Genomic DNA, 26,632 nt, shown 5'->3' on the forward strand with positions numbered 1-26,632 from the left:
CCTTTACTTCCTGCCCCCACTAATGGTTCTTTAGTTAATTCTTTCATTAATAGCTTGACTGGATCATACCATTCTTGCTTGTTGGCTTGCCCTTGTCTCATTTTACAGTTATTTTTGTCTTTTAATTCTTTGGCTTACCACATTTTTTCACCCTATAAATTTGAACATGCCAAATGAAGAGAAACGTCTTTCTCTTCCTTAGTTGCACAGTATCCCTTCCATATTTAAGATGTTGCTATTCGTTTTAAAGTTTTAATCCACTCTCTCCTTCTTTCTTCTTTGCTGTCATGATACAGTTGGTATACATATCATGGCACCGCTAAGGGTGTGTCTGCTGAGCAACAAACCTACAGTGGAAGAATGCTGACAAATCTTTCTTCCAAGGTTCGAGCTCAGAGGAAACCTGTTTTCCTAGTTTAGAGCAGAGATCAGATTTGCACAACACTCATTTGCGAGTGTTGTATCAGTCTTGTGGTAACTTATCTCAAAACATAGAGGACTCAACATTTGATCCAGGTGCTGTAAATACTCTAGTTGAGGAACCAAGGTGAGTTGTGTTGAGGAGCAGACCTTATCCTGCTACTGAGGAATCTGAAACAATTCCTCTTTGAAGGGGCATATGAATGCAAATGAATTCTCATAATTCCTTTATTCTTTGGTTTCTTTTATTCCGTCTAAATCATTTTTGGTTCTCTGTTTCGTTTGGCATGCTCTTCCTGTTGAGATATGACCCCCCCAATCCATTTTTCTTGTTCTTGTTGCATTATTCTTTTGATTGTAACTTCCAGGTAGGGCCATTTTCTATACAAAAAAACCATGTAGAGCACAACAATGGCAATAATAAAGTGTACAGAAAGCAGAATGTATCACACGGAAGACAAATTTCACATGATCATTACTTTTCCAAGCAGTCTTGTTTTGTAAGCAGCAAGTCCTGTAATTCTTGTAAGTTGCACATATTGGGGAAAAAATCCCTTTCTGTCGTACTGTGCCTGTGCCTGTTCAAGTAATTACTGAAAGATAGTGGACAAGCCAGTACAAACTGCTTTTGAAAAAGAGTTCATAAGTGTATATGATTTTTGAGCATACATTATTGTCATTTAAAATTGTGCATCTTGAACTTATGCCAGTCAAAGAGTGGTATCCCGTACTATAATGTTTGCTTTGAATATGCTTTTATTCCTTTTTTCAATACTGTTTTGTTCTTTTCAGAAGGATCATCCTGTTCTCTTGTCATAAAAGATATCCAGTTTAACAGCTTTTCTTTCATTTTATAACGCATGGCACAATTATGGTTTAATTAAAAGCACATGAGTAAAAGCAACTGGGAGCTTGTCAGAATCCTTAGAAATGACATACCACTAAATTGCTCAGACATAAAATCTTTTTCCTTCAAAATTGTGTAAACTTGTTACAAGAGGATTCTTTTCAAAATAGTATGATTGCTTATTAAAACTGAACTCATTCCTTGTTATGCTTTCACCAACATACCCCCCACCCTTGTTATTTTTTTCAAGGGGGGGAGCCAACAGGTGCATTAAAATAGCTTTTGTATTGTGTTCAACTCACAAAGAACATTATAAGTAAATTTTCAAGGCAAAAAGCAGCTTCTACAGATGCCTTTTCCATTAGAATGTGCTAAAAAAACCCCACCAAAACCCCCCAACCCAAAACCACCAAAACACACACACCAGCCACTGCCTCTTTCCCAAAGTTAAAACTTGAGTCAAATATTACTATTCAATAATATCTGAATTCTGTTCCAAAAACTCATATCAAAAGTTAGCCACGTCATGTTCATTCTGGAACATATGTTTTCATTATTGTCAAACTTAAACTTGCATCACATTGAATTAAATATTTTGCATTATTATCATCATATTTTTGATATTTTAAAGCATTCACTTTATAACATACAAGTGTCTCTGCACATTCTCATGAATTCAATTATAATAGCTGAGACCTAGAGAGAAGCACATAGGTATGAGAATGGTGGCACAATTATTTACAGAAGTTTGCAGTGGCCAATGGCTAAAGAACAAAGCTTCACACTGGGCCAACTTAGTTATGTCTAAGACCATATATTTTGCATGCCACCTTTCCACAATTCAAACCATGCTCAAGGCAGCTTACAACATGAAAAAACACATAATTACAACATGAAAAAATGCTTAACTACAACGTAACAAAAGCAGCCATAAACAATAATTAAAAGCATAAAAATATACAACAAAACTGAACAATGTCCACCTAAACCACAACAAGATCTAAAATAAAGATACAACCAACTGTAACAACTCCCCACCAACAACAAAACCCTCGAAATAACACCCAAGCCCAAGATACATACTTGGGAGCAAACATCACTGAACTAAACTGGACTCGTTTATTTATTATAAACTTCATTTAATGCTGCAATGCAAATACAAGCTAGCTACTTCTGAGTAAACAACACAATAGACTTGGCTTGCATGTAATGCTAAGGCAAGCCATGGTTTAGCACAGATGCATGAGAGTGTGTAGGCTCCTAGGACTATCATGGCCACTTTGCTTCTTCTCTGGTCCTGCTGCTGTAAGCTAAGCCATGGTTTGGCTTGGTATGTCATCCAAACCCGAGCTTGTGGTTTGCCTTACTCCAGACAAACCATGAAGTACAACCCAGGCTTGTCCTTGGTTTACAACTCATGGTTTGTCTGAAAGAGATAAACCATGAAACTAGATTCAAAAATCATGCAAAGTCAAACCATGGCTTAGCTTACAGCAACTGGAGTAGAGGAAAAGTGGCTGTAATCTCTCTGGGAGCCTGCACACTCACATATTTGTGCTAAGCCATTATTTGACTTAGCGTTACATGCAAATTGAGCATTAAATTGGACTGGAAATCCCATTTTAATTAATGGATCAAGACGGTCATGCAACTCAATTCCCATTTGCTCCATGAGACTTAGGTCACAATTCTGTGCAAACCTACATGGGAATATACTGGGACTTATTTCTGAGTCAATATGCATAAGTTTGTGGTGTTAGTTGTAACTAACTTTAGCAGGAACAGGGCCTAAAGTTCCACAAATTTATCACACTTTTAATACTTCAGAACTCAGGAAACATTGTGACCTTGCATACAATACTAACGGTTTATGCAGCTTTAAGACTACAACTTCTGTGAAGCTTTATGTCTGCAGAAAAACATCCACAAAAACACCTGGAGTGTTTAATTAAAGTGAGCAATTGACAATACTGAATGAATTAAGTGCAAACTGCAGATGGATATTGCATGAAAATCTGCTTCTTGGCAATGGGGATAATGGATCTGGAATTCTTCCTGCAGATTTACAGGTTTTCGTTTTATTATCTGTTGACATTTTGAATCAAACTGAGAGGATGAATGAGGATCAAACACAGGTGACTCTGCATTATTTCGTCTCGCATCAAGGCAAGGCTGGCAGAAGGATGAAGCAACATTAAATACTGTGGTATCCCATAGTCCTTTTAAAATAAGCCTTTGTAGAGAGTTTTGCCATAAGTACAGAATGGGGCATGTCCTGATGTGGAACACAGTTTGGCAGTGCAGTTTGTGATTTTATTTATTTCTACTATCATGGTAGGCTCACCAGAAAGAAGGGGCTACATATTTTTGTGATGGTGGATATCTCCCCCCAAGAAACAGATTTCCATGTGATCAAAGCCATCACCATTACACAGCCCAGGATCATTCTTCGCAAGGAAATGCAAAGATGCAAAGATGCAAGGATAAACAAACAAACAACAATTAAAGTTTAAAAGCTTTATTTCCTAACTGAACTTTTTCACAGCTAGAGTGTCTTATCCCTTATGGAGAGGAATCCTGGAAAAAGAAGAATATAAATAGGATGGAAATATCCTGCCCAACCAGACTAGCCCTCAGTCACACACATACCAAGGGTGGGGTGATTCACAAAGAAAATATCCTGACCTTGTAGTAAGCAAAAATAAGAAAAGGAGAGGCATGAGAAAAAGAGGTGCTGCAGACACATGTTGCTTCTTTGGGTTTTAATGTGTAGACTTCTCCAAACTGGCACTGAAGGAGAACTGTTTTTATTGAGACATGGGATGAAGAGAAAAGTCCTACTCCAGAAGACCCAGAATATCATAAGGTTGCAAAAATGGCAAAATCCACTGCCAAAATACAAGTTTGTCTCAATATTGTCTTCCTCGCATACATGGGAACATCAGTTACATAGGCCTAGAGTTACCGTATGTAGAAATGTCTAGATTGATTGTCACATCTTGCATCTACAGCCTCTCCCCTGCTTTTTTGTTCTCAGTCTCTGAAAGCAAATACCATTCCACATACACACCAACAAATGTATCCTTTCCAGTATGCAGTCACTAAGCAGCTGCTAACTACAGTACAATTTGGCTTGGTATCAAGAAGAGTGACTAGTGGGGTGCCACAGGGTTCTGACTTGGGCCCGGTCTTATTCAACATCTTTATCAACAACTTGGATGATGGACTCAAGGGCATCCTGATCAAATTTGCAGATGACACCAAATTGGGAGGGGTGGCTAACACCCCAGAGGACAGGATCACACTTCAAAACGACCTTGACAGATCAGAGAACTGGGCAAAAACAAACAAGATGAATTTTAACAGGGAGAAATGTAAAGTATTGCACTTGGGCAAAAAAAATGAGAGGCACAAATACAAGATGGGTGACACCTGGCTTGAGAGCAGTACATGTGAAAAGGATCTAGGAGTCTTGGTTGACCACAAACTTGACATGAGCCAACAGTGTGACGCGGCAGCTAAAAAAGCCAATGCAATTCTGGGCTGCATCAATAGGAGTATAGCATCTAGATCAAGGGAAGTAATAGTGCCACTGTATTCTGCTCTGGTCAGACCTCACCTGGAGTACTGTGTCCAGTTCTGGGCACCACAGTTCAAGAAGGACACTGACAAACTGGAACGTGTCCAGAGGAGGGCAACCAAAATGGTCAAAGGCCTGGAAACGATGCCTTATGAGGAACGGCTAAGGGAGCTGGGCATGTTTAGCCTGGAGAAGAGGAGGTTAAGGGGTGATATGATAGCCATGTTCAAATATATAAAAGGATGTCACATAGAGGAGGGAGAAAGGTTGTTTTCTGCTGCTCCAGAGAAGCGGACACGGAGCAATGGATCCAAACTACAAGAAAGAAGATTCCACCTAAACATTAGGAAGAACTTCCTGACAGTAAGAGCTGTTTGACAGTGGAATTTGCTGCCAAGGAGTGTGGTGGAGTCTCCTTCTTTGGAGGTCTTTAAGCAGAGGCTTGACCTCCATATGTCAGGAGTGCTCTGATGGTGTTTCCTGCTTGGCAGGGGGTTGGACTCGATGGCCCTTGTGGTCTCTTCCAACTCTATGATTCTATGATTCTACTGCTAGATGAACAACTGCAAAGCTTCATTTATTACGGTAACTTTTCAGCCTGTCTGGGTTGCAGACACTTAACTTTAAAATGAAAGGATATGACAGATTTAAGAGATTTAATATATGTTTAAAAATATTAGATGTACCATAGAATTAATATATCATAAACATAAATGTTCTAAACAAGCATTGACTTACTATGTTGCCTAATGCACAAGTTGACCCCGTTGCCTCTGCTTTCTTGGGGGTTGCCAACTTTCTAGAACCATGTTTTAAACAATACAAGATGCATTTTAATTGTGATGCCAATTCTATTTATGTTTACTCAGAGATAAGGGCTGTTACCAGTGCTAGCCCGCAGTGCTAAGTAGACCCATTGAAATTGATTGACATGACTAACTTAGCTCCATTAATTTCAGTAGGTCTAATTTAAGTAGTGATGTATGGAAGTGATAGCTGGACCATAAAGAAGGCTGATCGCCAAAGAAGTGATGCTTTTGAATTATGGTGCTGGAGGAGACTCTTGAGAGTCCCATGGACTGCAAGAAGATCAAACCTATCCATTCTTAAGGAAATCAGCCCTGAATGCTCACTGGAAGGACAGATCGTGAAGCTGAGGTTCCAATACTTTGGCCACATCATGAAAAGAGAAGACTCCCTGGAAAAGACCCTGATGCTGGAAAAGATGGAGGGCACAAGGAGAAGGGGATGACAGAGGACGAGATGGTTGGACAGTGTTCTCGAAGCTACCAGCATGAGTTTGACCAAACAGTGGGAGGAAGTGGAAGACAGGAGTGTCTGGCGTGCTCTGGTCCATGGGGTCACGAAGAGTCAGACACGACTAAACGACTGAACAATAACAAATTTAAGTAGTACTTTGTTGGTTACAACTCCAAGTTTCCTGAGTTCCACAGGATTTAGTGATGGATATGTTCTTTTTTATTTTAAAATAATTTTCAAAAGAAGCACCAAACAAATCCACACACCACATAATATTAAAATACATAACAATCCCCACCATTCATCGTCAGATCAATATATTACAAGAAAAAGCCATAACCACAACAACAAAATTCCCAAACACCAAACAGTGTATGATTCTAGGAAAGATAAACCAAGACGCCCCACAGGAAAAGCCCTAGCTCTTGCGACTGCCAGTTGTGTCCCACAGCGGCAGGGATATGGAGCAGGGCCTCAGGAGGATGACTGGAGCAGGTGTGGAGGAATACGGTATACAGAAAGAGATCCATTTCAAGGTAGGGAAGATCCCATATATTATAGACACAGATAGCATAGGGACACCCCTTATACCAAAGAACGCCAAACCTGTCACAGCCAAGAGCACAGATTCCCCACTTCTACAGTTTCCCCCCTGCAGATCAGCGAGATGTTCCATTATCCCAAGAGGGCTTCAGAGGAAAACATGAAGGAACCTCGAGTTTCTGTTGTAACCATAGGATCCAACTCCTAGGGACTGAGGTCCCTGTGCCCACCCCATAAAATATTTGAGGGGGCTGCCCCACAAGTTAATGCGCATTGCCATTCAAATGGTGTGCGCACGGCATGCATTGTGATCAATTATGCAGGCTGAGGCTTACTTCGGCCCCCCAATATTTTATTCAAGTTGGCCCCCTGATTGTAATTGAACGGAAAGGAAGTGCTCCAGAAAAACCCCATCACTTTTTCTGCAACGCGTATGCACTGAAGCTACCCGGGGGGGGGGCGGCACGGAGGGGCAGCTGCCCCCATCAATAAAAATCAATATAATACAGAGCAAACTAAGGTTCGCCCCCGCCCACAAAAGGCCTGCCCCCCCAACTAAAATCCTGGCTACGCCCATGATGCTATGGTAGGATTTTAGTCCCAGACAACTAAGGATTTTGTGGTTCATCTTTTACATTCCCCACACACACTTACTAGCACTGAGGTGCCGACATAGCTATTGCTCCTATCGCCTTGCAGCGCAGCAAACCCCTCCGTAATCGAACAAGCCGCCAGCCCGCAAACCCCGCCTCCGAATCTGCCGGCGCATTCTCGCTGTACCCGCTGCGCCCTTCGGCCCCGCCCCTTCTCGCGGCCGACGCTCCTACCTTATGACGCGTCGAATCCCCAGCACCCAATGAGACGCCGCGCCGGGCCCAGTTCCCGAATGTTGACAGCGCTTCCTCTCTCTCTCTCCCCCCCCCCACCCAGCCCTGCGCGCGCTCACCTCCCTGTTGCACGTGACCTGGTTTCGCTTCTGCAAGCGGCGGCGGCGGCGGCGTTCGGCAGGCAGGACCCGAGGGCGGCTTCCCTTCTTCCTCCCGCTTCTCCCCGGGCGCGGCGCGGGTGGCGGCGATGGGCCCGGCCGCGCTTTTGCTCCTGCTTCCCGGCGCTCTGCTGGGCCTGTGCTCCGCAGGGAGCGGCTGGGAGGAAAGTGCCTCGGGAGGCCGGCGCCGCCCTCTGTCCTGGGAGCTGCTGGAGGCGGCGGACCTGGCGTCGCTGGGCTCGGGGCTCGCGGGGGACCTGCTGGAGGCGCAGCTGGAGCCGGAGTGCCGGGAGCTCTTGGCCGCCTTCGCCAACAGCAGCGCCACGCTGACGGGCTGCCTTGCGCGGAGCGCCCGGCCTGTAAGGCTCTGCCAGAACTGCTACCGCCAGTTCCGGGACGCCACGGAGCAGTACGAGAACATCGCCCGGGTCGTCGGGGTGCGTTTTCCTTCGCCTGCCTTTCGCGAGCGCCTGCTGCAGAAAGACGGGGCAGGGCTGGGGCAGGTGGGCGCGGGGACGGAGCTTCCAGGGTTCCCTAGTGTGTCTTGCGTTTCTGATAAACCAACTAAAAACCCTCTGCGGCGTCTCAAAAAGAGCCCATGGGAGATTTTGCTATAAAAACGCATTAGCTTTGTGTTTTTGCTGTTACGACAAATGTGGTTTCCCCTCTGGGAAAGTGTGTTTCTGATGGGTTGCATTAAGGAGTTCCTCTTGCTTTCTGTGAAGCTGTAGGCTTATTGGAAACTTATTTGTCTTTGGCCAAACAAAAAACAGCCAACCAACAGCAACCCATACTGTAGTTCCCAGAATGAAAGTTCTCCCAGACGGTAACAGTGGGGAAGTATTCTGGCAGTGGGATCCTAAGCATGTCTTTCTGGAGTAAGTTTTAACTGAATTTGGTAGCCCATACAAGTTGATTTAAGATTGAAGGCTTAGCTGGGGCCTCCTCCCTGGTTGCTGTGGGATGAAACCAGAGGCCTGCTTTTTACAGGGACTATGAAGTGAGGAGAACAGTAGCAGCTTGTTCTTCTACCTTGAAAGGTTAAAAGTTGAGGAGGGAAGGTCTCTGGGTTGCAAACTGATATGTTTACCTATATAGAATCATAGAATCATAGAGTTGGAAGAGACCACAAGGGCCATCGAGTCCAACCCCCTGCCAAGCAGGAAGCAGGAAATATGCTTACACTCATTTTTGCTCATGCTGATACATGGTGCCTGATGGAGTTAAAAGGTATACCAGTTGCAGCCTAGTGGACTAGCTGGATTTGACAACTAGCTGGGCAAGGCAGACTGAATACAAACACAAAATTAAGGCACACATGAGCAAACTATGGGTTTGCAGCTTTCCTTTTTCAAAGACAATCTGAGGCAGACCTGCACCACTTGTGTCCCACCCAAGCTAAGTACTGCTCCTCAACCATATATTGTGGCCTGTTGAATGCTTCACATTCTCTGTTTTAGCAGCCCCAGGCAAGCACAAAAACAAGAGAGCGATTGACTCCTTGGTGGGGCATCATAGATGACCATTGAGCTATATTCAGTTTGGTGGGACATAAGTTATGCAGGATCTGAAATAAGAGTCAAGAACAATCTACTGAAAACTTGTCTGTATCTGGAAAATGTTTGTAGTTTTGTTAGCCTCTTCTATATATTGTCTGTGAAGAAACCAGTCACTACTTTGGCTCAGCAGGCACTTGAAAGGAAACAAGAAGTGGCCTGTAATAGCTGGAAAAGAAGTATAGGTTTGACTAATTCTGTCATTGAACTTCAGTCACATGTGGGAAAAACCACTTCACTGGGGAGGATAACACATGGAAAATATTGATTTGGGATTGAGTACTTGTGTGTGCATTCTGCAACTTCTGCTGTTGGATATGTGCCTTAGAGGGTATGAAATCTTTCACAGTGGAAGGGCAACTCTTCCTGGTCAAAGTAAATATAGGTTCTTCCTCTTGATTTGTGGATGAGGCAAGATTGGATCACAGCTGACTGTAAGGCCACATTTTACATATACCATACAGTAAGAAAAAGTGTAATTCTTGGAGCACTTTACCTCTGCAGGATGTTTGCTTTTGTTTTATTTACTAAATATACCTCATTCATCAACTATAAGAATTCCTAGAGCAGCTAACAAGTTAAGTTCATAAAGTATTTATGTACAGTGGTACCTTGGTACTCGAATGGCTTGACTTCCGAATGCCACAAACCCGGAAGTGTTCCGGTTTGCAAGTGTTTTTTGGAAGCCGAACGTCCCCCACTGCTTCAGATTGAGCGCAGAAAGCTTCTGCAGCCAATCAGAAGCCGCGCTTGGTTTTCGAATGGTTTCGGGAGTCGAACGGACTCCCAGAATGGATTAAGTTTGAGGACCAAGGTACCACTGTATGTTGATACAGTGGTACCTCGGGTTGCAAACACCTCAGGTTACAAACACCTTGGGTTACAGACTCTGCTAATCCAGAAGTAGTACCTCGGGTTAAGAACTTTACCTCAGGATGAGAACAGAAATTCTGTGGTTGTGGGAGGCCCCATTAGCTAAAGTACCTCAGGTTAAGAACAGTTTCAGGTTAAGAATGGACCTCCAGAACGAATTAAGTTCATAACCAGAGGTACCACTGTACTTTGGCTTTAGGTTTGTATGGTTTTAAAAGAGGATTAGACACACTGATGAGGGATAAGGATATTGGTTACTACTAGCCATGATAGTTGTGTTTTCCCTCTACTGCTGGAGGCAGCATATCTCCAGATGCCAGTTGCTGGGAATCACCAGTGTGGAGAGTACAGTGGTACCTCGGGTTAAGTACTTAATTCGTTACGGAGGTCCGTTCTTAACTGTTCTTAACCTGAAGCACCACTTTAGCTAATGGGGCCTCCTGCTGCTGCCGCACCGCCGGAGCACGATTTCTGTTCTCATCCTGAAGCAAAGTTCTTCACCTGAAGCACTATTTCTGGGTTAGCGGAGTCTGTAACCTGAAGCGTATGTAACCTGAAGCGTATGTAACCTGAGGTACCACTGTAGCGTGCTCAGCTCCTACTTTGGGGCTTCCCACGAGCATCTGGTTGGCTGCTGTGAGAACAGGATGCTGGACCAGACGGGTCATTGGTCTGATCTGGCAGGCTCTTCTAATGTTTTTGTAAAAAGAAATTAAAATGGAAAAAAACAATTTAAAAAGTTAATAGCAAAAGTTCCCTCAGAATAGCCATAAAAGCTCATTTAGCTGCTTAAAGAGAAATAACTTCTCTTTATTAGCTACAATTATTTTATCATTATCAACAGTCATCTATAGTAGGATGTCCCACCAAGGATTCAATTGTTTTTGGTGCTGCCTTGTACTGCCAGACCAGAATGTGAAGTACCTGGCAGGCCACAGTTTATGGTTGATGAACTGTATTCAGCTTGGGTGGACCACACGTTGTGCAGGCCTGCCTCAACCTGAAAAAATAAAAATGTTTTCATTTGCCATCTAGATTACAGTAGGTGCCTGATGAGTTTTCTTGGGGAGGACACTGAAGCAGTCATTAAAAATGCGCTCTCTCTGGTTCCTAGGTGCTTCTTATAACAGTGTCCAGGCAGACCATTGCGGGAGAATGTTGTCTAGCTAATGCAGATGGTAGTAGGGGCTTCACCCTTTTGAATATTGCCCTGATCGAAAACTCTCAGCCTATGGAAATTTCAGGTTTAGCCATCTGAAAGAATTCTTGCATCTTTTCCACTCTGAGCAATTTGAACCTGGAAAGTTGTAAATAAAATTAACTTATGCCCTGCCTTTTGGCAAGTTCCCTCAATGTCACTTACAAAGCAAATCCATATAAAACATAATAATTAACATATAAAATAAAAGTACTCATACAAACAACAACAAAATGGGAAATGAACAGCATGATTAAGAATATTAAGCAGGAACAACCAAAGATGGGAAATGGAATTGCTTTGAGTGACAGATCACAAATATGAGCTGATACGGACAGACCCTTAAGCTGAGGTCCTCAAACTTTTTAAACTGCTGCCAAGTAGATGTAATGGACCAAAACTAACAAGATTAAATCAGTCTAAGCCTAGCACTCCAACTTTGCTAGTTTCTGGATTGTAATGTAAGCTAAAGTCAGTGGTTTAAGTTTCCTTTTTTCCGCTTGTGCACTGCTTGTAGGGCCTTTGTGGAGCGCCTGTCTCTCAGTGGTGGAGCATAAGTACAGGGTTTAGAAGATCCCAGGCTCAGTTAGTAGTTGAAAGAATCTCAAGCAACAGGTTTGGGGGAAATCTTTGCCTGAGACATTGGGGAGGTGGTGCCAGCAAAGGCAACATAGGGCTAGACAGATCCGGGTTAATATAAGGCAGATTCCAGAGTTCTCCTTAGAATATACTTAAGACTGATTTGGGCAGCTTATAAATAGTCAAAACAGTATTCTAGCTCAGTCTCCCCCATCCCAGTACTCTACAGATGTTTTGGACTATAAATCCCATCAGTCCCACCCCAGTGGTCAAGAATGGTGGGAATTGTGATCCAGAACATCTGGGGAGACCAAGTTGGGGTACGCTGTTCTTGTTTCTTCCTTTCTTTTGCTGTCCTGTTTTTCTTGTCCCATAATTAAAGCATTATATGGAGTATTTCTCCTTGCCTGCAAGAGGCAGGTTGGCTTGCTTTTTTGAGTCATCTTCTATTATTTCCTCTGTGTACACTTTGGAAACCAGCAAAGTATGCTAAGATACCCTGGTCTGAATGACATATATATATGTAAATGTATATGTATGTATACGTATATATGAATGTATAACAATCTCTCTCTGTCCCTTCTTTCAGAATGCTACCAAGAGTAACCCTTGTGCCAAAAGTCTCTTGATGTCAGATCGACTGCAGATAGTTGTGGTCCTGGATAAGTTTTTTAATGACACATGGCAAAAAGCAAACTGTGCAAGTATGTACTCTGTCTACTTTATTGCTGAATATCTGCGTTGTGCATATTTACCTGATTTCTTATTTTCAAGCTACCTGTCTTGGGAGTAACCAAGTCCTTAATAATATGCAATGAAGGGAGAGTAACTCCCTATCCATATAATGGTCCCACTCCAAATTGTCCCCAGTCCAACATTTTGGGCTAGGGAAAGGGAGGACCACCTGCTTGGCAACGGTGTTAGAAATCTGCAAGCAGAGATGCTATTCGTCTTGTAACTTAAAGGAGAACAGTGATGATTGGGTGTTCCTAAATCATCTACATCTGAGAGCATCCTTAGACTACCTGTGAATTTGAGCATCGGTATGAAAATAAAATGTATGGATAAGAAAAGAAAAGCATAAATGAGCAAGATCTCAAATATGAATATCCCTTAGCCAAAAACAACCTTCTGGAAGCAGTTGCTGGGATATATTGACATTTGTCTTCTTTCACAGGTTGTTTAAAGAACAACAGTGAAGGCTTATCGAATAGTACAGAGATGTTCCTGGCCTTATTCAATGAATCATTGGCATGCTTTGAACACAACCTCCAGGTATCAGTACCTGTTTATGTAAGGGTACAGTTGAGCCCTCTAATTGTGTAGTGAAAATGTTTTTGGTGGGCTTTTTTTTCCAGAGCAAAATGCGGCGAATGTAATTCTCAAACTCTTATGCAGTTTAGGCAGGTAGAACAATTATCTATAAAACGCAGGTGTTCACAACTGGGAGAACAAAATGCATTCTAATTAATGTTCACCTCCATTTCATATGCAATTATGGCGCTGTTTTGGTCTCACAATAGTTGGTAATTATATAGGAAGAGTCGTGTAATCTCTGCATATAGTAAATCACTTTCCTTATTCTGGGCCTTGTCACCTCTTGATTTAACTATATGGGTTTTCTGTTGTTTTGTTATAGTATGAGTTTAGCCATAGCTGAATACATTTAACTGAATGCATTTTTGAAAGTTGGGTTTTAACATGTCTGCAAATGAGTCGTGAAATCTTTCTAATCTGGTATCATTGGGATGTTGCAATAGCTGCCTTCTAGAAAATGATCCAGCTTAAGTTCAGTGCAATTGTGCAGCCAGGTTTAGGGTTTAATATTGGTTTTCCACCCTAAGCTTAATTTAGATCAGCACAAAATAAATAAATAGCATATTTGATAGCAATGGAGCTGTTTACATGATAGTAAAATTAAAGCCACAAAACTAAAATGGTTTTATTGGCTTTCATTAGGTGTTGTTCAACACTAGTCATACTTAAGAACAGACCCATTGAAATTGGCTAACATAAGTCCATTGATTTCAATAGGTCTGTTTTGAGTATGGCTAACATTGGATCAGGACATCGGGACGCAGGTGGCGCTGTGGGGGGACGCAGGTGGCGCTGTGGGTAAAAGCCTCAGCGCCTAGGGCTTGCCGATCGAAAGGTCGGCGGTTCGAATCCCTGCGGCGGGGTGCGCTCCCGTCGTTCGGTCCCAGCGCCTGCCAACCTAGCAGTTCGAAAGCACCCCCGGGTGCAAGTAGATAAATAGGGACCGCTTACTAGCGGGAAGGTAAACGGCGTTTCCGTGTGTGGCTCTGGTTCGCCAGAGCAGCGATGTCACGCTGGCCACGTGACCCGGAAGTGTCTTCGGACAGCGCTGGCCCCCGGCCTCTTGAGTGAGATGGGCGCACAACCCTAGAGTCTGGCAAGACTGGCCCGTACGGGCAGGGGTACCTTTACCTTTAACATTGGATAGCATTCTAGGTAATTAATGCGGAATTGCCATGGTTCCTCCACTCATGGGGCATCCACACAATGCCATTATCCAATTATTTCCCTGTATTTTTCATGTGGTCCTTTTTTTTTTACCCTTTGAAGAGCTGACCTCCAAGTCATGCAACAGTGCTTTGCAAAGGCTGTTCCATTTCAAAAGTATTTTACCATGCACCTTGTGGAGGAGAGATGTTGGAGAGTGGCTTACCCAAAATCTCTTTAGGTGTGCAGAGCATAGTACTTTAGACATTTGGCCTGAAAGAATGTATACCTGGAGTATGACCGTTTTAGGATTGCAGTGATTAGCAAAGCTCCAATTTAAAATTTCAAGTACATGTCATTATTTCAACTGACAGCTACATCTTACTGCTAAACTCTTGTTTGAAATAAGTTCCCTTTGCTTTCTGTAGAAAGCACTGCCAGATAAGTGTGCTTAGTGCCCCATGCCTTCATAATGTTGGTTGCCTGCTCAAGACTGTGTGTGTTCATAAGATCCTGGTAGCTACTCTTTGTCTACAATCACATTCTCACTGATGGAAAATGTAGAGAGTTTCCAGTACATGCCTGTCTGTCTCTTCTCTCTTCTTTTTTTATCGATGATCCAAGTATCAAATGTTAAAATGTGCTGTTGTGATGGGTTCTGCGATACCAAAACAAGCCACCTATTGTTGATGTACAGTCATTAGCGTAACTGCTTTGCATTTATGTTGGAATAGTCAGTAGCTATTGAATAATGAGCGTTGTCAGCGGGTGGTAAATGAAAAGAATAGCACAAGTTGGACAAAAATGGATAAACTGACAGCTTGAAAACATACAAATGAAGTTCACCCAGAGCCCTGCAAATAAGCCTCTATTTAGTGCATTTTGAAGTACAACATGTCTCCTTCGTCTGCCTTTTCTGCCTAGCTGTGTCTTAACTTAGCTGCTTCCCTCATTTAAGCTGACTCATCATTTTCTCTTTGGACACCATCATATGACAAATGTTTTTGTTTTGTGAGCCACCCAGACAGCTTATATACAGTAGCCACCACAAAACATACATTCACTTAATGAATAAACAATATTGGAAGGATTTGGCTTTCACAGATCCTTGCCTTTGATATTAATGGGATCTGGTTGGCCTTGCAGGATCGCCAAATTAAAGAGTTAAACAAACCCACCCAGACAGCTAAAGCTTTATTTTCATCTCCCTTCTGGTTTTATGAATGGATATGGCAGAGAAAGATTGGTTTTGGTGTAATCTGGGAAGCCTTTATCTGAAAACCTGAGCCAGTTTTCATTTATTTTTTTCCGATTTGTGTGATGCTTAAGAATCTGCTGGATTCCATATCCATCTTTTGTAACACTTAATTTCCTGGTTGAATCTATAGCGGCAGGAGGACAATGCACCACCAGGTAACTACACAGAAGTATGCAAGAAGTGCAATGTCACGTATGAAAAGTTAAATGCCATGTACAACGCGATGCAGGAGAGTGAGAAGAAAGATGAATCTGAAGAGCAGGCCCATTTGTGCATTGATGTGGAAGATGCAGTAAGTTTTCCTTCCCTTCATTTCATGTTGCGCGCCCCCTACTCCTTCATATTGCCCACTGTCCTTTCTGTAATGTTTTAAAATGTAAAACTTTAAGGTTTTATTGCCTTTCAATCTCAATGTGGTTTCTTAATAACTGCAATAGAGCGTTCCTAGCCTCCGATCAGCACTGCTGGAAGGGGATGGGATGAGGCAGAGCACATGCTGCCGCTCGTGGCTGCGTCCACACAAATGCGGATGATTCTCCCTGATGACTTAAGACCTGGAGTTTCCTTCTTTCTAGATGAATATTACGCGAAGGCTTTGGAGCATGACTTTCAACTGCTCCGTCCCCTGCAGCGATACAGTGCCAGTGATTGCAGTTTCGTCCTTCATTCTCTTTTTGCCAGTTGTTTTCTACCTCAGCAGCTTCCTTCACTCGAAGCAGAAAAAACGTATCCTGTTTCTGCGTAAGTAAAATCAGTTCATTAATTAATTTATTTTTTAAGGAATCGGTGGTGATGAAAAGATCGCCTGCAAGTTGCATTTTTGTAACAAGGCTGCACCCACAGCACATGCAGTGCCACCATTCCAGCCAGATGTGAATGATTAGGACCTGAAGTTGTAGCCAACTAACTATTGTTTTGAGTAGACTCGTTGAAATTAACATTCACGACTAGCTCAAGTCCATTAATTTCAATGGATCTACTCTTGAGTAAGACTTAGTTTAAAACAAACCAGTGTCTCTGCCCTTCTGGCATCCTGGTGTGCCCCTGGGTGACTTAGAAAACCAACCAAGACACCAGTAAAGGAGTGTGGGTGGAAGTGGAGGTGCATTGAACCAAGCAAGCTCCTTAGGATCTGGCTGCCTTTCTTTCTTGCCAGAAGGCTGGTGTGAGCAGTGAGAGTTTGCATCGACCCCTCTGAGCCAAAGCACCGGGGTGGAATTCAGCATAACACTAAGTGTGTGCACAGAATGAGGTCCATGGTGCATTGAGATTGTTCAGCTTTCTTCTTCCCACATGCATACCCCCTAAATAATAAAATAATAATAATAATAATAATAATAATAATAATAATAATAATAATAATAATTTATTTTTATACCCCGCCCATCTGGCTGGGTCCCCCCAGCCACTCTGGGCGGCTGCCAACAAAACACTAAAATACAATAAACCTATTCTGCGTTTCTCCCATTCTTCAGAGCAGATTTAGGGGGGGGGCATGCATGGGTTTGCGGGGTGGGGGTTGGAGTCCTGTTGCACAAGCAGACATCCTTCCATGCAGGCAACAACTTAGTTGAATCCCACCCTTGGACTTCAGTGGCTGGCCAGATGGTAGTAGCCGATGGCTGATAATGAAGTAAGCCCCTCTTGTTTTTCATAAGGCAGCGGATGGTATGGTTCAGGAGCTTAATGCCTGCAGGTCATGGTTGCACCAGGGGATATGCCGTCTGAGGCCATAGTAGGTGGCTTTGGCTAGGTTGACTACACACTAACAAAATTTGCTGCAGCCTTTTCATTGAGTCATATTCATTGAGACATTTTTGGGCACAGTGACCTAATTTTCATAAATGTCACCAGACTGGAATCTTGTCTAGTTGGGTTAACTTGTTTCCCAAAATCAGATCCAGTCAACTGATCAGCATGTAGAAGGTGTATTTTGAAAACCCGTTGCATAATTTCACCCCAGTACTGTTCTACTTAACTCCATGACCTCAGAGTCAAAGCAGATCCCAATGTAGATCTTTATTCCTCTCATGTTCTAGATCTTCACCCATCCCTTCTTCCCTGTGGGGGAGTGGGGCGCCATTTTGTGGTTTGCCTCAGGTGCTGAAATGTCTTAGGCCAGCCCTGCTTAGAAGGTTCTTGCTTGTGGGAACTGTTTGGTAGTGTCTGCTGGCTTGGATCTCATATGTGAATATTTTATGTTGAGATGTGGGATTTAAAACACTCTCCTTCGTTTTCTAGCCAAGCGGATCCAGTCAAATGCCAATTTTGTGAACATACAAGACAAATGCAACTGAACCTGCAGAATGCAGACTAGGATGGAATATTTATATACTGATCTGAAAGCGATTCATTCTGGTTTAGGCTTGTGCTGTGAGGTAACAAAGAAAACAACATGCAACTCTCGGATGGGTCCATTAATTGAAAACGTTGGGTTAACACTGTATGATCTTCCTGCTAGAAACAGATGTATTTCCAGCTCCATCTACACTTGTGCTTCTGAGTCATTTGCTTTCTGATGGGTAGCTTTGGAACACATTCCTGTCCTTCACATTGGATTGATAGCAATCCAGTTTTAATTTCCACGTATGATGACTTTACAGGTTCATAACCTTTGCTATTATTTAGTAACATTCTTGCTTGTCACCAGTGTGTTTATTTTTTTAAAAAAGAAAGATGTCAGAAAATGAAATTAGATCTACTGCCTTAACTGATTATGATACTTTGCAACTTTCAGTTCTCATATGTCTTAGGTATGACCCCCCCTCATACCAAATCATTTTTTGAAATGCTGCTTAGATCATTGACATAGTTTATACACTTTGAAATACTATGCTGTTGGCAACATATATGTCAAAACTACTGATCATCTGAATTATGTAATCTTTGTGGAATTTCGCTATGGCAGAAACCTTACGTCTCAATCACTGCTATGGATGGGGTTCCAAGCCCTTGAATGCTGTACTTCAGAGAATTGTATTTACATGAATCGGGGTTGTTTGAGAGTAGTAATGGTGGAAATTGCACTAGCTGAGGCATTAATGCTAAACAGGGTTCATTGCTTTGCTCACCACCAAACCCAGTGTTTCTAAAAAAAAGTGGCTGTATATTTAAAAGTACATAGTATAAATATATTTCTTGGTACTACAGAGGTATTTTTGCTATTTTTGTATATATTGCCATGGGGTAGTCGGAGTAAAGAAAAATGATTGGAGATAATGAGTGCTAGGCAACAAATTAGTTGCCCTAGTGCAGGGATTAGCCCTAGCACTGTGGGTTTTACCCTGTGCAACTGTCTAAAAAGTATGTCACCAACATGAAAAGTTTGGAAAGCTCTGGCTTATAGCCTAAACAAGTTCATGTATATTTATGGGAAGTATTGGGTTTTTTTACACAGATATTTTATGAAGATTTCTGAAGTTGATAGTATTTTGTAGCAAATGAGGCACCGATTTTTCTGTCATTTTAACAAGGTATAAGCAAACTAGGACCTCTCATTTTCAGGGTCTTATATTAAGGCAGAGCTTAGTGCACCTCTTGTTTTTCCCCCCTTGAAACCACTATCGGACTAAACATAAAAGTGTGATGCTCAGCAGCTTCTCTTCTCATCCTCCACTCCCCACCCCATGGTTTCCTGTGGCTTCAAATACATTTAGAGCAGAAGTATGTTATGAGGTATTGCACTGTTTTTACAGATCTATGTAATTCAGCCTTTTGGTGCAATTTGAAGGTGAAGACTGGTGTGGGGGTGGGAATTTGCCCTTTCCCCTTTCCTCCCTACTCCCCATTAAAAATGTTGCTTGTGTTATTTACCTTTTCCATAGTGGGAGTCAAGGCGGTTTTCCTCGGGGGGGGGGGAGGGTTGATGCTGTTCTCCACTCCAGAATTCCACTTCAGAGGGCATCCTGAGTGGCTGAATTGTGTGAAAAGAAAGGAAGAATAATGAAGCTGCACATGACATGTAGTTCTATCCTTGGATTCAAATGCTAATGACACGAGGGAGTAAGTGGGACTGGCTTCCCACTGCTTGTGTTTGGAGATTATATGAATATCACTGAAATCTGGGCCATCCTGGATGTTAAATGTGTGTGTGAGAGAGAACTGGAATAATTAGTGCTTATTGTTGGGACACAAGGTTGAAGACACTGATACTTGGCAGTCAAAAACTGCCGCCCTGCAACCAACATGGAATAAAGTGGTAGAAATCTGGACTCTTTCGCAGTTGTCTTTTTAAGATAAATGTCACAAGTAAAGCAACTGTGAGGCTTCTTTCTACCCCCCTAACATATTTTTGGATTTCACCGTAGCTGTTACTAGATTGGAGATTTAGGAGTGGGTGAGATTAAAACATTGCATTATGACAGGGGGTCTGATGGTCAAGAAGGCAGTTTCTGCACATCCTGTGCGGAGGGAAAGAGGGGCAGATGGGGCTCATCAGCCTGGTAAGGTAGCCCATCTAGGAGAAGGAAAACTGATCCTAAACCTTCACTGCCTTATGGCTATACTCGTTCGTGAAAAAGGCTTTAGAAGTAACCTCCGAGGAAAAAATCCCTTGTGGGACATCTTTGGAAAATGAAAAGTCTAAGGGGTAAACGGCTCACAAATCCGGAGTGGAGCTCCTAAGACAGTTGGATGGCACCTTGTATACCACCTCCGGGCAACTCCTGCAGCCAAGCTGGTGCCACATGTATTGCTTGGCTTTCCTTTGGACCACATAAGCCAGGCTAGGGGGGTGTATTGTTGTCTGGGCAGTCCAGGACCTCAATACACACTGCCCAGGCATGCACCCCAGTGCAACGCCTGCAGTGCTGCTAATGCTGCAAAAGCAATTTGGGGGGCAGAGCAGTTATGAGTTTCCAGTCTTTGCAACCACAGCAGGCACTGATTCTCCAATGGTTTGACTTCACCCCCAGGCAGGCCTGTGCAGTGGGCAGTTGGGTACACTTGCCCTGGGCCTCAGAGGGCTAAGCCAGCCAGAGGACCCCAGCATGGACCGACTGCTTTTTTGTTTGAGTTTTAACTTTGTTCTAACAAGACTCTCACCCTGGGTGTCAGAAAAGCTCTGCATGGGCCTGGGCCAGAGACACACTTCATTGTCTCCTGAGACAGACAGATGCCACCAACAACTTATTTGGGGGGCATGGGGTGTGTGTGCATGAACTTGAGATTACTTCAGAAGCCCAGCCTCGCACCTGTGTGGACTGGCACACAATCAGGTGATAGGAAAACATTTTGCCTTGTTATAGTTTCAAGGTACACCTTACAATTGCAGTAATTGGAAATGTAATGACACTATTGTAGCTCTGAGCATTTGACAGCACTGCGCTATTTTTTCCTGTGGAGTTAATTAGTCTCTTCTTTGATTAAAAAGACCCTATGAGACATTACCGGGGGCTTGGAATTCTTAGGTTTATTTCTGCCCAGGGCTGTGTGCATGTAGCTGTTCGATGGATTTCCCCCCCCCCCCCGGTGGGAATTCTCATGTGTACCTTACAACAGGGCTTAATTGGAGCTTAGACACACATTTGCACTTTGTCAGTTCTGTCAGCACAAGCATTTCAGTTTGCCTGAAAGAACGACCCCATTCAACTTCCTGCATGCTGTTCTGGGGGTTGTCCAGTCCTGATTTGAGGTGGGGGTGCAGGGGAAGGGGGCAAAGTCCCACTGTGTTCTGGCACCTGCTAGCACACTTACGTAGTTTAACCCAGCCCAGGGTTTCCTATACATTGAAAACCCAACCTGATGATCCGCTGGATTCATTTGCACCAAGCTTTTTCAAGCTGCAGGCTTTTGCTTCCAGTTGGACTTCAGTAGTAAAGTATTCTCTGCCACCCACACTGGCATGTTTGTTAATTATTACTGTTTTTCTCAGTCATAGGCCCAGAAAGAGAGCTGGGGCTGTCCCATTGTACAGCATAAGGGAGTATAGGCAATGCTCTTTCAGAATACAGTGGTGCCCCGCAAGACGAATGCCTCGCAAGACGAAAAACCCACTAGACGAAAGGGTTTTCCGTTTTTCGATGCGCTTCGCAAGACGAATTTCCCTATGGGCTTGCTTTGCAAGACGAAAACATCTTGCGATTTTTTTCGCTCCCCCCCCCTTTTTCTAAGCCGCTAATAGCCTTTTAGCCGCTAAGCCTTTAATAGCCGCTAAACCGCTAATAGCGCTAATCCGCTAAGCTGCTAATAGGGTTGCTTCGCAAGACGAAAAAAACGCTAGACGAAGAGACTCGCGGAACGGATTATTTTTGTCTTGCGAGGCACCACTGTAGCAGCAGAAGGCCTGGAAGGGAAACATTTCAAGTGGGTTGTACTGTAACTCATATGGAAGCACAATGTGCCTGCTAAGCCTATAAAGCTAAACTGTCCCACTATGCATATACCTCTAATTGTCTTTTGTAAGCTGCCTTGGGAGGTCTCTGAACTGAAAGGCAGCATATTAGTACTTTAAATAAACAACCATGGTATTCTCAATAATTATATCTGCCTAACAGCACTGCCTAAATACCTTTCAAGCAGCCCAGGCAAATGAAAATTTCAATAAGCTACTCTGGGGAAACCCCATAATAATTTAACAACAAACTAATTTTGATGAAATAAAAAAAATCTACCCAAGTGGAAGTGCATCCAGTTGTGAAATGCCACCGTACATGCTTCCACCCTGAAACATTTTGATATGTTTGTCAATTCTAAGTCAAAACTGTGTCTTGGTACTTGGTGCAGAATTATAATAAAGGCATTGGTGCATACTTCCTCAATCAAGTAAATTGCCCTTTCTGATTTTGAGTTTCTCCAATCTCCTTAAGAGATCCACAAATCACTTAAGTTTACCTGCTGTTAAGATTAGTTTTGTGGGATCAGCAGCACTAAGCTACTTTAAGATAGAAGTATGCTGAATTTCACCCAGTATAAAGTAGGATTTCATGTTGCAGAATATGCCCTTCATGCAGGTAGGATGGAATAATTGAGAATAATATTTTTTGGTTTTAAGTTATGTAATGTTACCTGTATGTTACTGAGAGAGAGAGAGGACAGACCACTTCTTACTGTTTTTAAAGAGTTGACTACTTTTGTACCTATTGCATTCAGATTTCAAGATGCTTGGATTTAGCCAACTACTGCCCTTAATAGCATTACATTGATCTGAGGCATCATATGATGAGGAGCGGCTCAATGCAATCTTTCATTCATGCTGAGAGCCCGTGTGTGCGTATAAATCTTCGGAATGACAGCTTTGCTCTCATAAGCAGTGGCTTTTTGAGCGCATTCACATTAAGTAGGTCTCAAAGTCATTACTCTTGGGGATGGGGGTTAAGCACTTAAAAAGAAAAAGCTGCTTTATGATTTTCCTAGTTGCTAAGCCAAATGAAAGTCCTCATGTGATTTTTGTTGTTCTTGTTTCAACTTAAGAGAATGAAAGACAACTTGTTTCTAAACTTACAAGGTTATTCTTTTGTGGTATAATGCTGTTTCTCCCACATGATTTAAAATTTTACATTGTGCATTCAAATATTATTATTTTTTAGAATTTACCCATTTTATTTTTGTACCTACTCTCCATGAAAAATTCAGCAAATAAGCAGCAAGAACTATGCAGAAAAATATTTTTTTGTAATGCTATCAGGTATAATAATTCTTTCTTTGAAACAGCTTTGTGTAATTGGGTTACAGGAATTGCCAGCTTTTGGGGGTCCATGATCACGTTTTGGAATCAATATTTTGCTGAAGGAGCTGTCACAAAATGGTTGCTGTTGTGGGCATGGCCAGTCACAAATGCACCCAAACTTTATCCCTCTCCCTCTCTCCCAAGACACACAAACCAGCCTCAGAGAGAAGAGAAACACATCCCCATTCCCAGAGGGGACATTCTCCACTTCTTTCTTTGCATTGGGTCTGGTTGCCTCTGCTTCCCACAAATTTATGTTTTCCTCTCTGTCGTTTTGAAAACATTTTCTACAGGGCACTCTCCCTCCTTCCAGCTTTGGTGCAGAAGTTAACCTGGGGGAAATGCATAGAGAGAGGAAGTGGGAATTATGTAAATCCTACTCCTTTGCTCAGTTCTATGTGCTGTTTTGGGACACGGGTGGTGCTGTGGGTAAAAGCCTCAGCGCCTAGGGCTTGCCGATCGAAAGGTTGGCGGTTCGAATCCCCGCGGCGGGGTGCGCTCCCGTTGCTCGGTCCCAGCGCCTGCCAACCTAGCAGTTTGAAAGCACCCCCACGTGCAAGTAGATAAATAGGGACTGCTTACTGGCAGGAAGGTAAACAGCGTTTCCGTGTGCTGCACTGGCTCGCCAGATGCGGCTTTGTCACGCTGGCCACGTGACCCGGAAGTGTCTCCGGACATCGCTGGCCCCCGGCCTCTTGAGTGAGATGGGCGCACAACCCTAGAGTCTGTCAAGACTGGCCCGTAGGGGCAGGGGTACCTTTACCTTTATGTGCTGTTTACAGAGTAGTTGCTCCCTTCTGCATCTAATGGAGGGGAGAAAAAAATGTTGGGGAAGCACAAGAAGCTTTGGAGTTGCTGGGGGAAGTAAGCATAGGTGCAATTACTCCCCCTGGCATCAGGTTGGTGATTCCTGAGTTATCTACCTCATTGGTAAGAAACCAACTGATGAAGAATATCACAGATGAGTATCAGTCTTGCAAAAAACATAGTCAAAATATTGGTGTCTTACCACACAAAGTTCCCTTGTGTTTAATCTTGTGGTCAACGGTGATGAAAGTATGCTTTTTCCACTGTGTGTACACAAAGTGGGTACATGCATTGATTGGGTACACTCCAGTCACTGCGTGGAACAGAGATGGGAAAACTCTGTCGGATGGGTATTGTAGTTCCATATCATTGGCCATGCTACCTGGGGCTTTATTAGTCACTTATATCCTGCTTTTCAGGATACAGATCTTCCCAGCTGATGGGAGCTGAAGTCCAACATCTCCTGGTGTAAGAGAGAAGTAAGGGGTGGTACGATGCGGCTCTCAGCTGTACTAACTTCATTTCAGTAATGTGCTTATTTGGGAGCCTGAATGGGTTTATACTTAGGTCCTGGTATTGTTAAAAAGTTTTCCACCTACATAAAGGTTTGATTTGCAGGGTGGCAAAACATGTTTATTGACGTATTTATGCAAAATATCAATGGAGAAGCAGGATATGTTCTGTCGACAGTGTCAGAGACAGTGTCCCTCTGAATATCAGTCGAGGATTTGCAAGAGGGAAGAGAGAGCACTATTGCACTTGGCTCTTGCTTGAGGATTTCCCATGGGCATATTGTTGGCTACCGTGAGGACAGGATGTGGGCCTAGATAGGCCTTTGCTCTAATCCAGCAGGGCTCTTCTTTCGCTTCTAAAGCTAGTCCAAGTGCTCTTGTGTGCAGACGTCTGACATGTGCCCAGGCTACTGACTTACTGGCATAGATAAAAGGTTGAGTGTACAGTGCTACCTCGGGTTAAGTACTTAATTCATTCCAGAGGTCCGTACTTAACCTGAAACTGTTCTTAACCTGAAACACCACTTTAGCTAATGGGGCCTCCCGCTGCCGCTGTGCCACCAGAGCATGATTTCTGTTCTCATCCTGAAGCAAAGTTCTTAACCTGAAGCACTATTTCTTAGTTAGCAGAGTCTGTAACCTGAAGTGTATGTAACCTGAAGCGTATGTAACCCAAGGTAACACTGTAGTTGTAAATTTGAAACTCACTGTGGGAAGTGACCGTAGCACAGAGCGGGGAATCCTGGTGATGGAGAGTCACCTGCACTTCATAATTTACAACTGCATTACTGTTTGGTGGGTATGGTAAGAGGACATGCATGTTCTGCCACAGCTGCCTCTGTGGTATGCAGCAGATCATGCATACAGGAAACGGGTTTGCTATGGCCTTGGCACTGACGCACACAATCATGTCATGTGCTTATTGGATGGGTATTGAATCTCAGGGGGGGAAATCGAAACCATACAAACAAATCGGAGAGGAATAGCCCAGAATTGTCAAGCCAAAACCACACCCCTTCCCTACAAAACGTTACGCTGTAAACGAGATAGAAAATAGAAGAATTGATTTGTAAAACTCATATATTTGTTGGTTGGAGCCAGACTGACCATTTCTCAGGGAGGCAGAAATACATTGGACTTTTCCCTTATCGTCTGGTTTAATAAGGCCCTGCATATTGCAATTTCATAAAAATTGACTCGTTTTACACGTGTTTCGTGAGACACTACTAAGCCAATGGACTAAGCCAATGATGTCCAGTATATTAAAAAACAAATTCATGGCTGGTGTGTTCCCACTAAATTTGATTTTAATTGGCGTTAGCCCTTTCTGCTTCCATGAAAATAATACTCCAATTTTCTTGCTTGATCTTGGATTAAGCCTTTCTATGTTACGGTGCATCACAGATCTGTAGTGGCCAGTCACCACTTGGTTCTTTGTTTTGTTATATTGTAGAATGTTTTGATTACGTAATAAAGTCTTTAAAGAAAAGAGACTTGTCTGTCATATGTTCTTTCTATGGTTACAGCAATCTCATTTTAATTTTTATTGCTTTCTAAAGAAAAGGACGAGGAAAAAAATGAACAGAGGCACAATTTGCTTCTAATTTTGCCTTTTAGTTGTGTTTCTTCCTTTCTTTTAAAGAATTGCTTCCTTTCATCAAGCTATTTTGTCTGAGAGGATATGGACCAGTAATGGAGCAAGTGTTGTTTAACAAGGTTTATAATTGGCATTCCTTCTTAGCATTAAGGGCCCTGCAACCTTGTGAACAATGGAGGATTTAAAAGAAACTGCTTACAGTAAAGGACACTCCTTAAAAATATATTATGCTTTAAAAAAATGTTACTGAATTGACACTTCTTGTATAGGGGAACTTATTTTGTCCTTCACATTTGATGACTAATTTATAACAGAATGGCTTTGGAACAGCGTGTTAATGGTATTATGTCTGGCTCTTATAGTCTGCTTAATCAAGTGCTCTGGTCTGTCTCTCCTCCTCCCCATCCCACTTCCTAAAGGAAAAAAGTGCCATTTTCATTTTGTAGCAATTATGTTCTTCACACTGAGTATTGTGTTTTTATGGAAAT

The 26,632-nt window shown here is 42.9% G+C and overlaps 1 protein-coding gene and 1 long non-coding RNA gene across 3 annotated transcripts in view; one reads left to right on the top strand and one right to left on the bottom strand.

The window, feature by feature from the left end:
* Positions 1-7,396, bottom strand: part of LOC309528998 — a 46,135-nt gene extending 38,739 nt beyond the window's left edge. For both annotated transcript variants that reach the window (XR_014218014.1, XR_014218015.1), the window contains exon 1: positions 7,305-7,396. This is a non-coding gene — a long non-coding RNA (uncharacterized lncRNA). The remainder of the gene's footprint in view (positions 1-7,304) is intronic.
* A 173-nt stretch (positions 7,397-7,569) lies between these two features.
* Positions 7,570-18,711, top strand: OSTM1 (osteoclastogenesis associated transmembrane protein 1). Its single transcript, XM_082216684.1, has 6 exons — positions 7,570-8,072; positions 12,431-12,545; positions 13,019-13,116; positions 15,693-15,854; positions 16,138-16,303; positions 17,804-18,711. The coding sequence occupies exons 1-6, from the start codon at positions 7,725-7,727 to the stop codon at positions 17,857-17,859; spliced, it is 945 nt and encodes a 314-aa protein (XP_082072810.1). The 5' UTR covers positions 7,570-7,724; the 3' UTR covers positions 17,860-18,711.
* The last annotated feature ends 7,921 nt before the right edge of the window (positions 18,712-26,632 follow it).

Source organism: Podarcis vaucheri (assembly GCF_965113315.1).
Source record: "Podarcis vaucheri genome assembly, chromosome: 3".
NCBI lineage: Eukaryota > Metazoa > Chordata > Lepidosauria > Squamata > Lacertidae > Podarcis > Podarcis vaucheri.

Coding starts and splice junctions, on each gene's coding strand:
- OSTM1 (XM_082216684.1), top strand. CDS start 7,725: ATGGGCCCGGCCGCGCTTTTGCTCCTGCTTCCCGGCGCTCTGCTGGGC. Junction 8,073..12,430: donor ACATCGCCCGGGTCGTCGGG/GTGCGTTTTCCT, acceptor CCCTTCTTTCAG/AATGCTACCAAGAGTAACCC. Junction 13,117..15,692: donor GCTTTGAACACAACCTCCAG/GTATCAGTACCT, acceptor TTGAATCTATAG/CGGCAGGAGGACAATGCACC.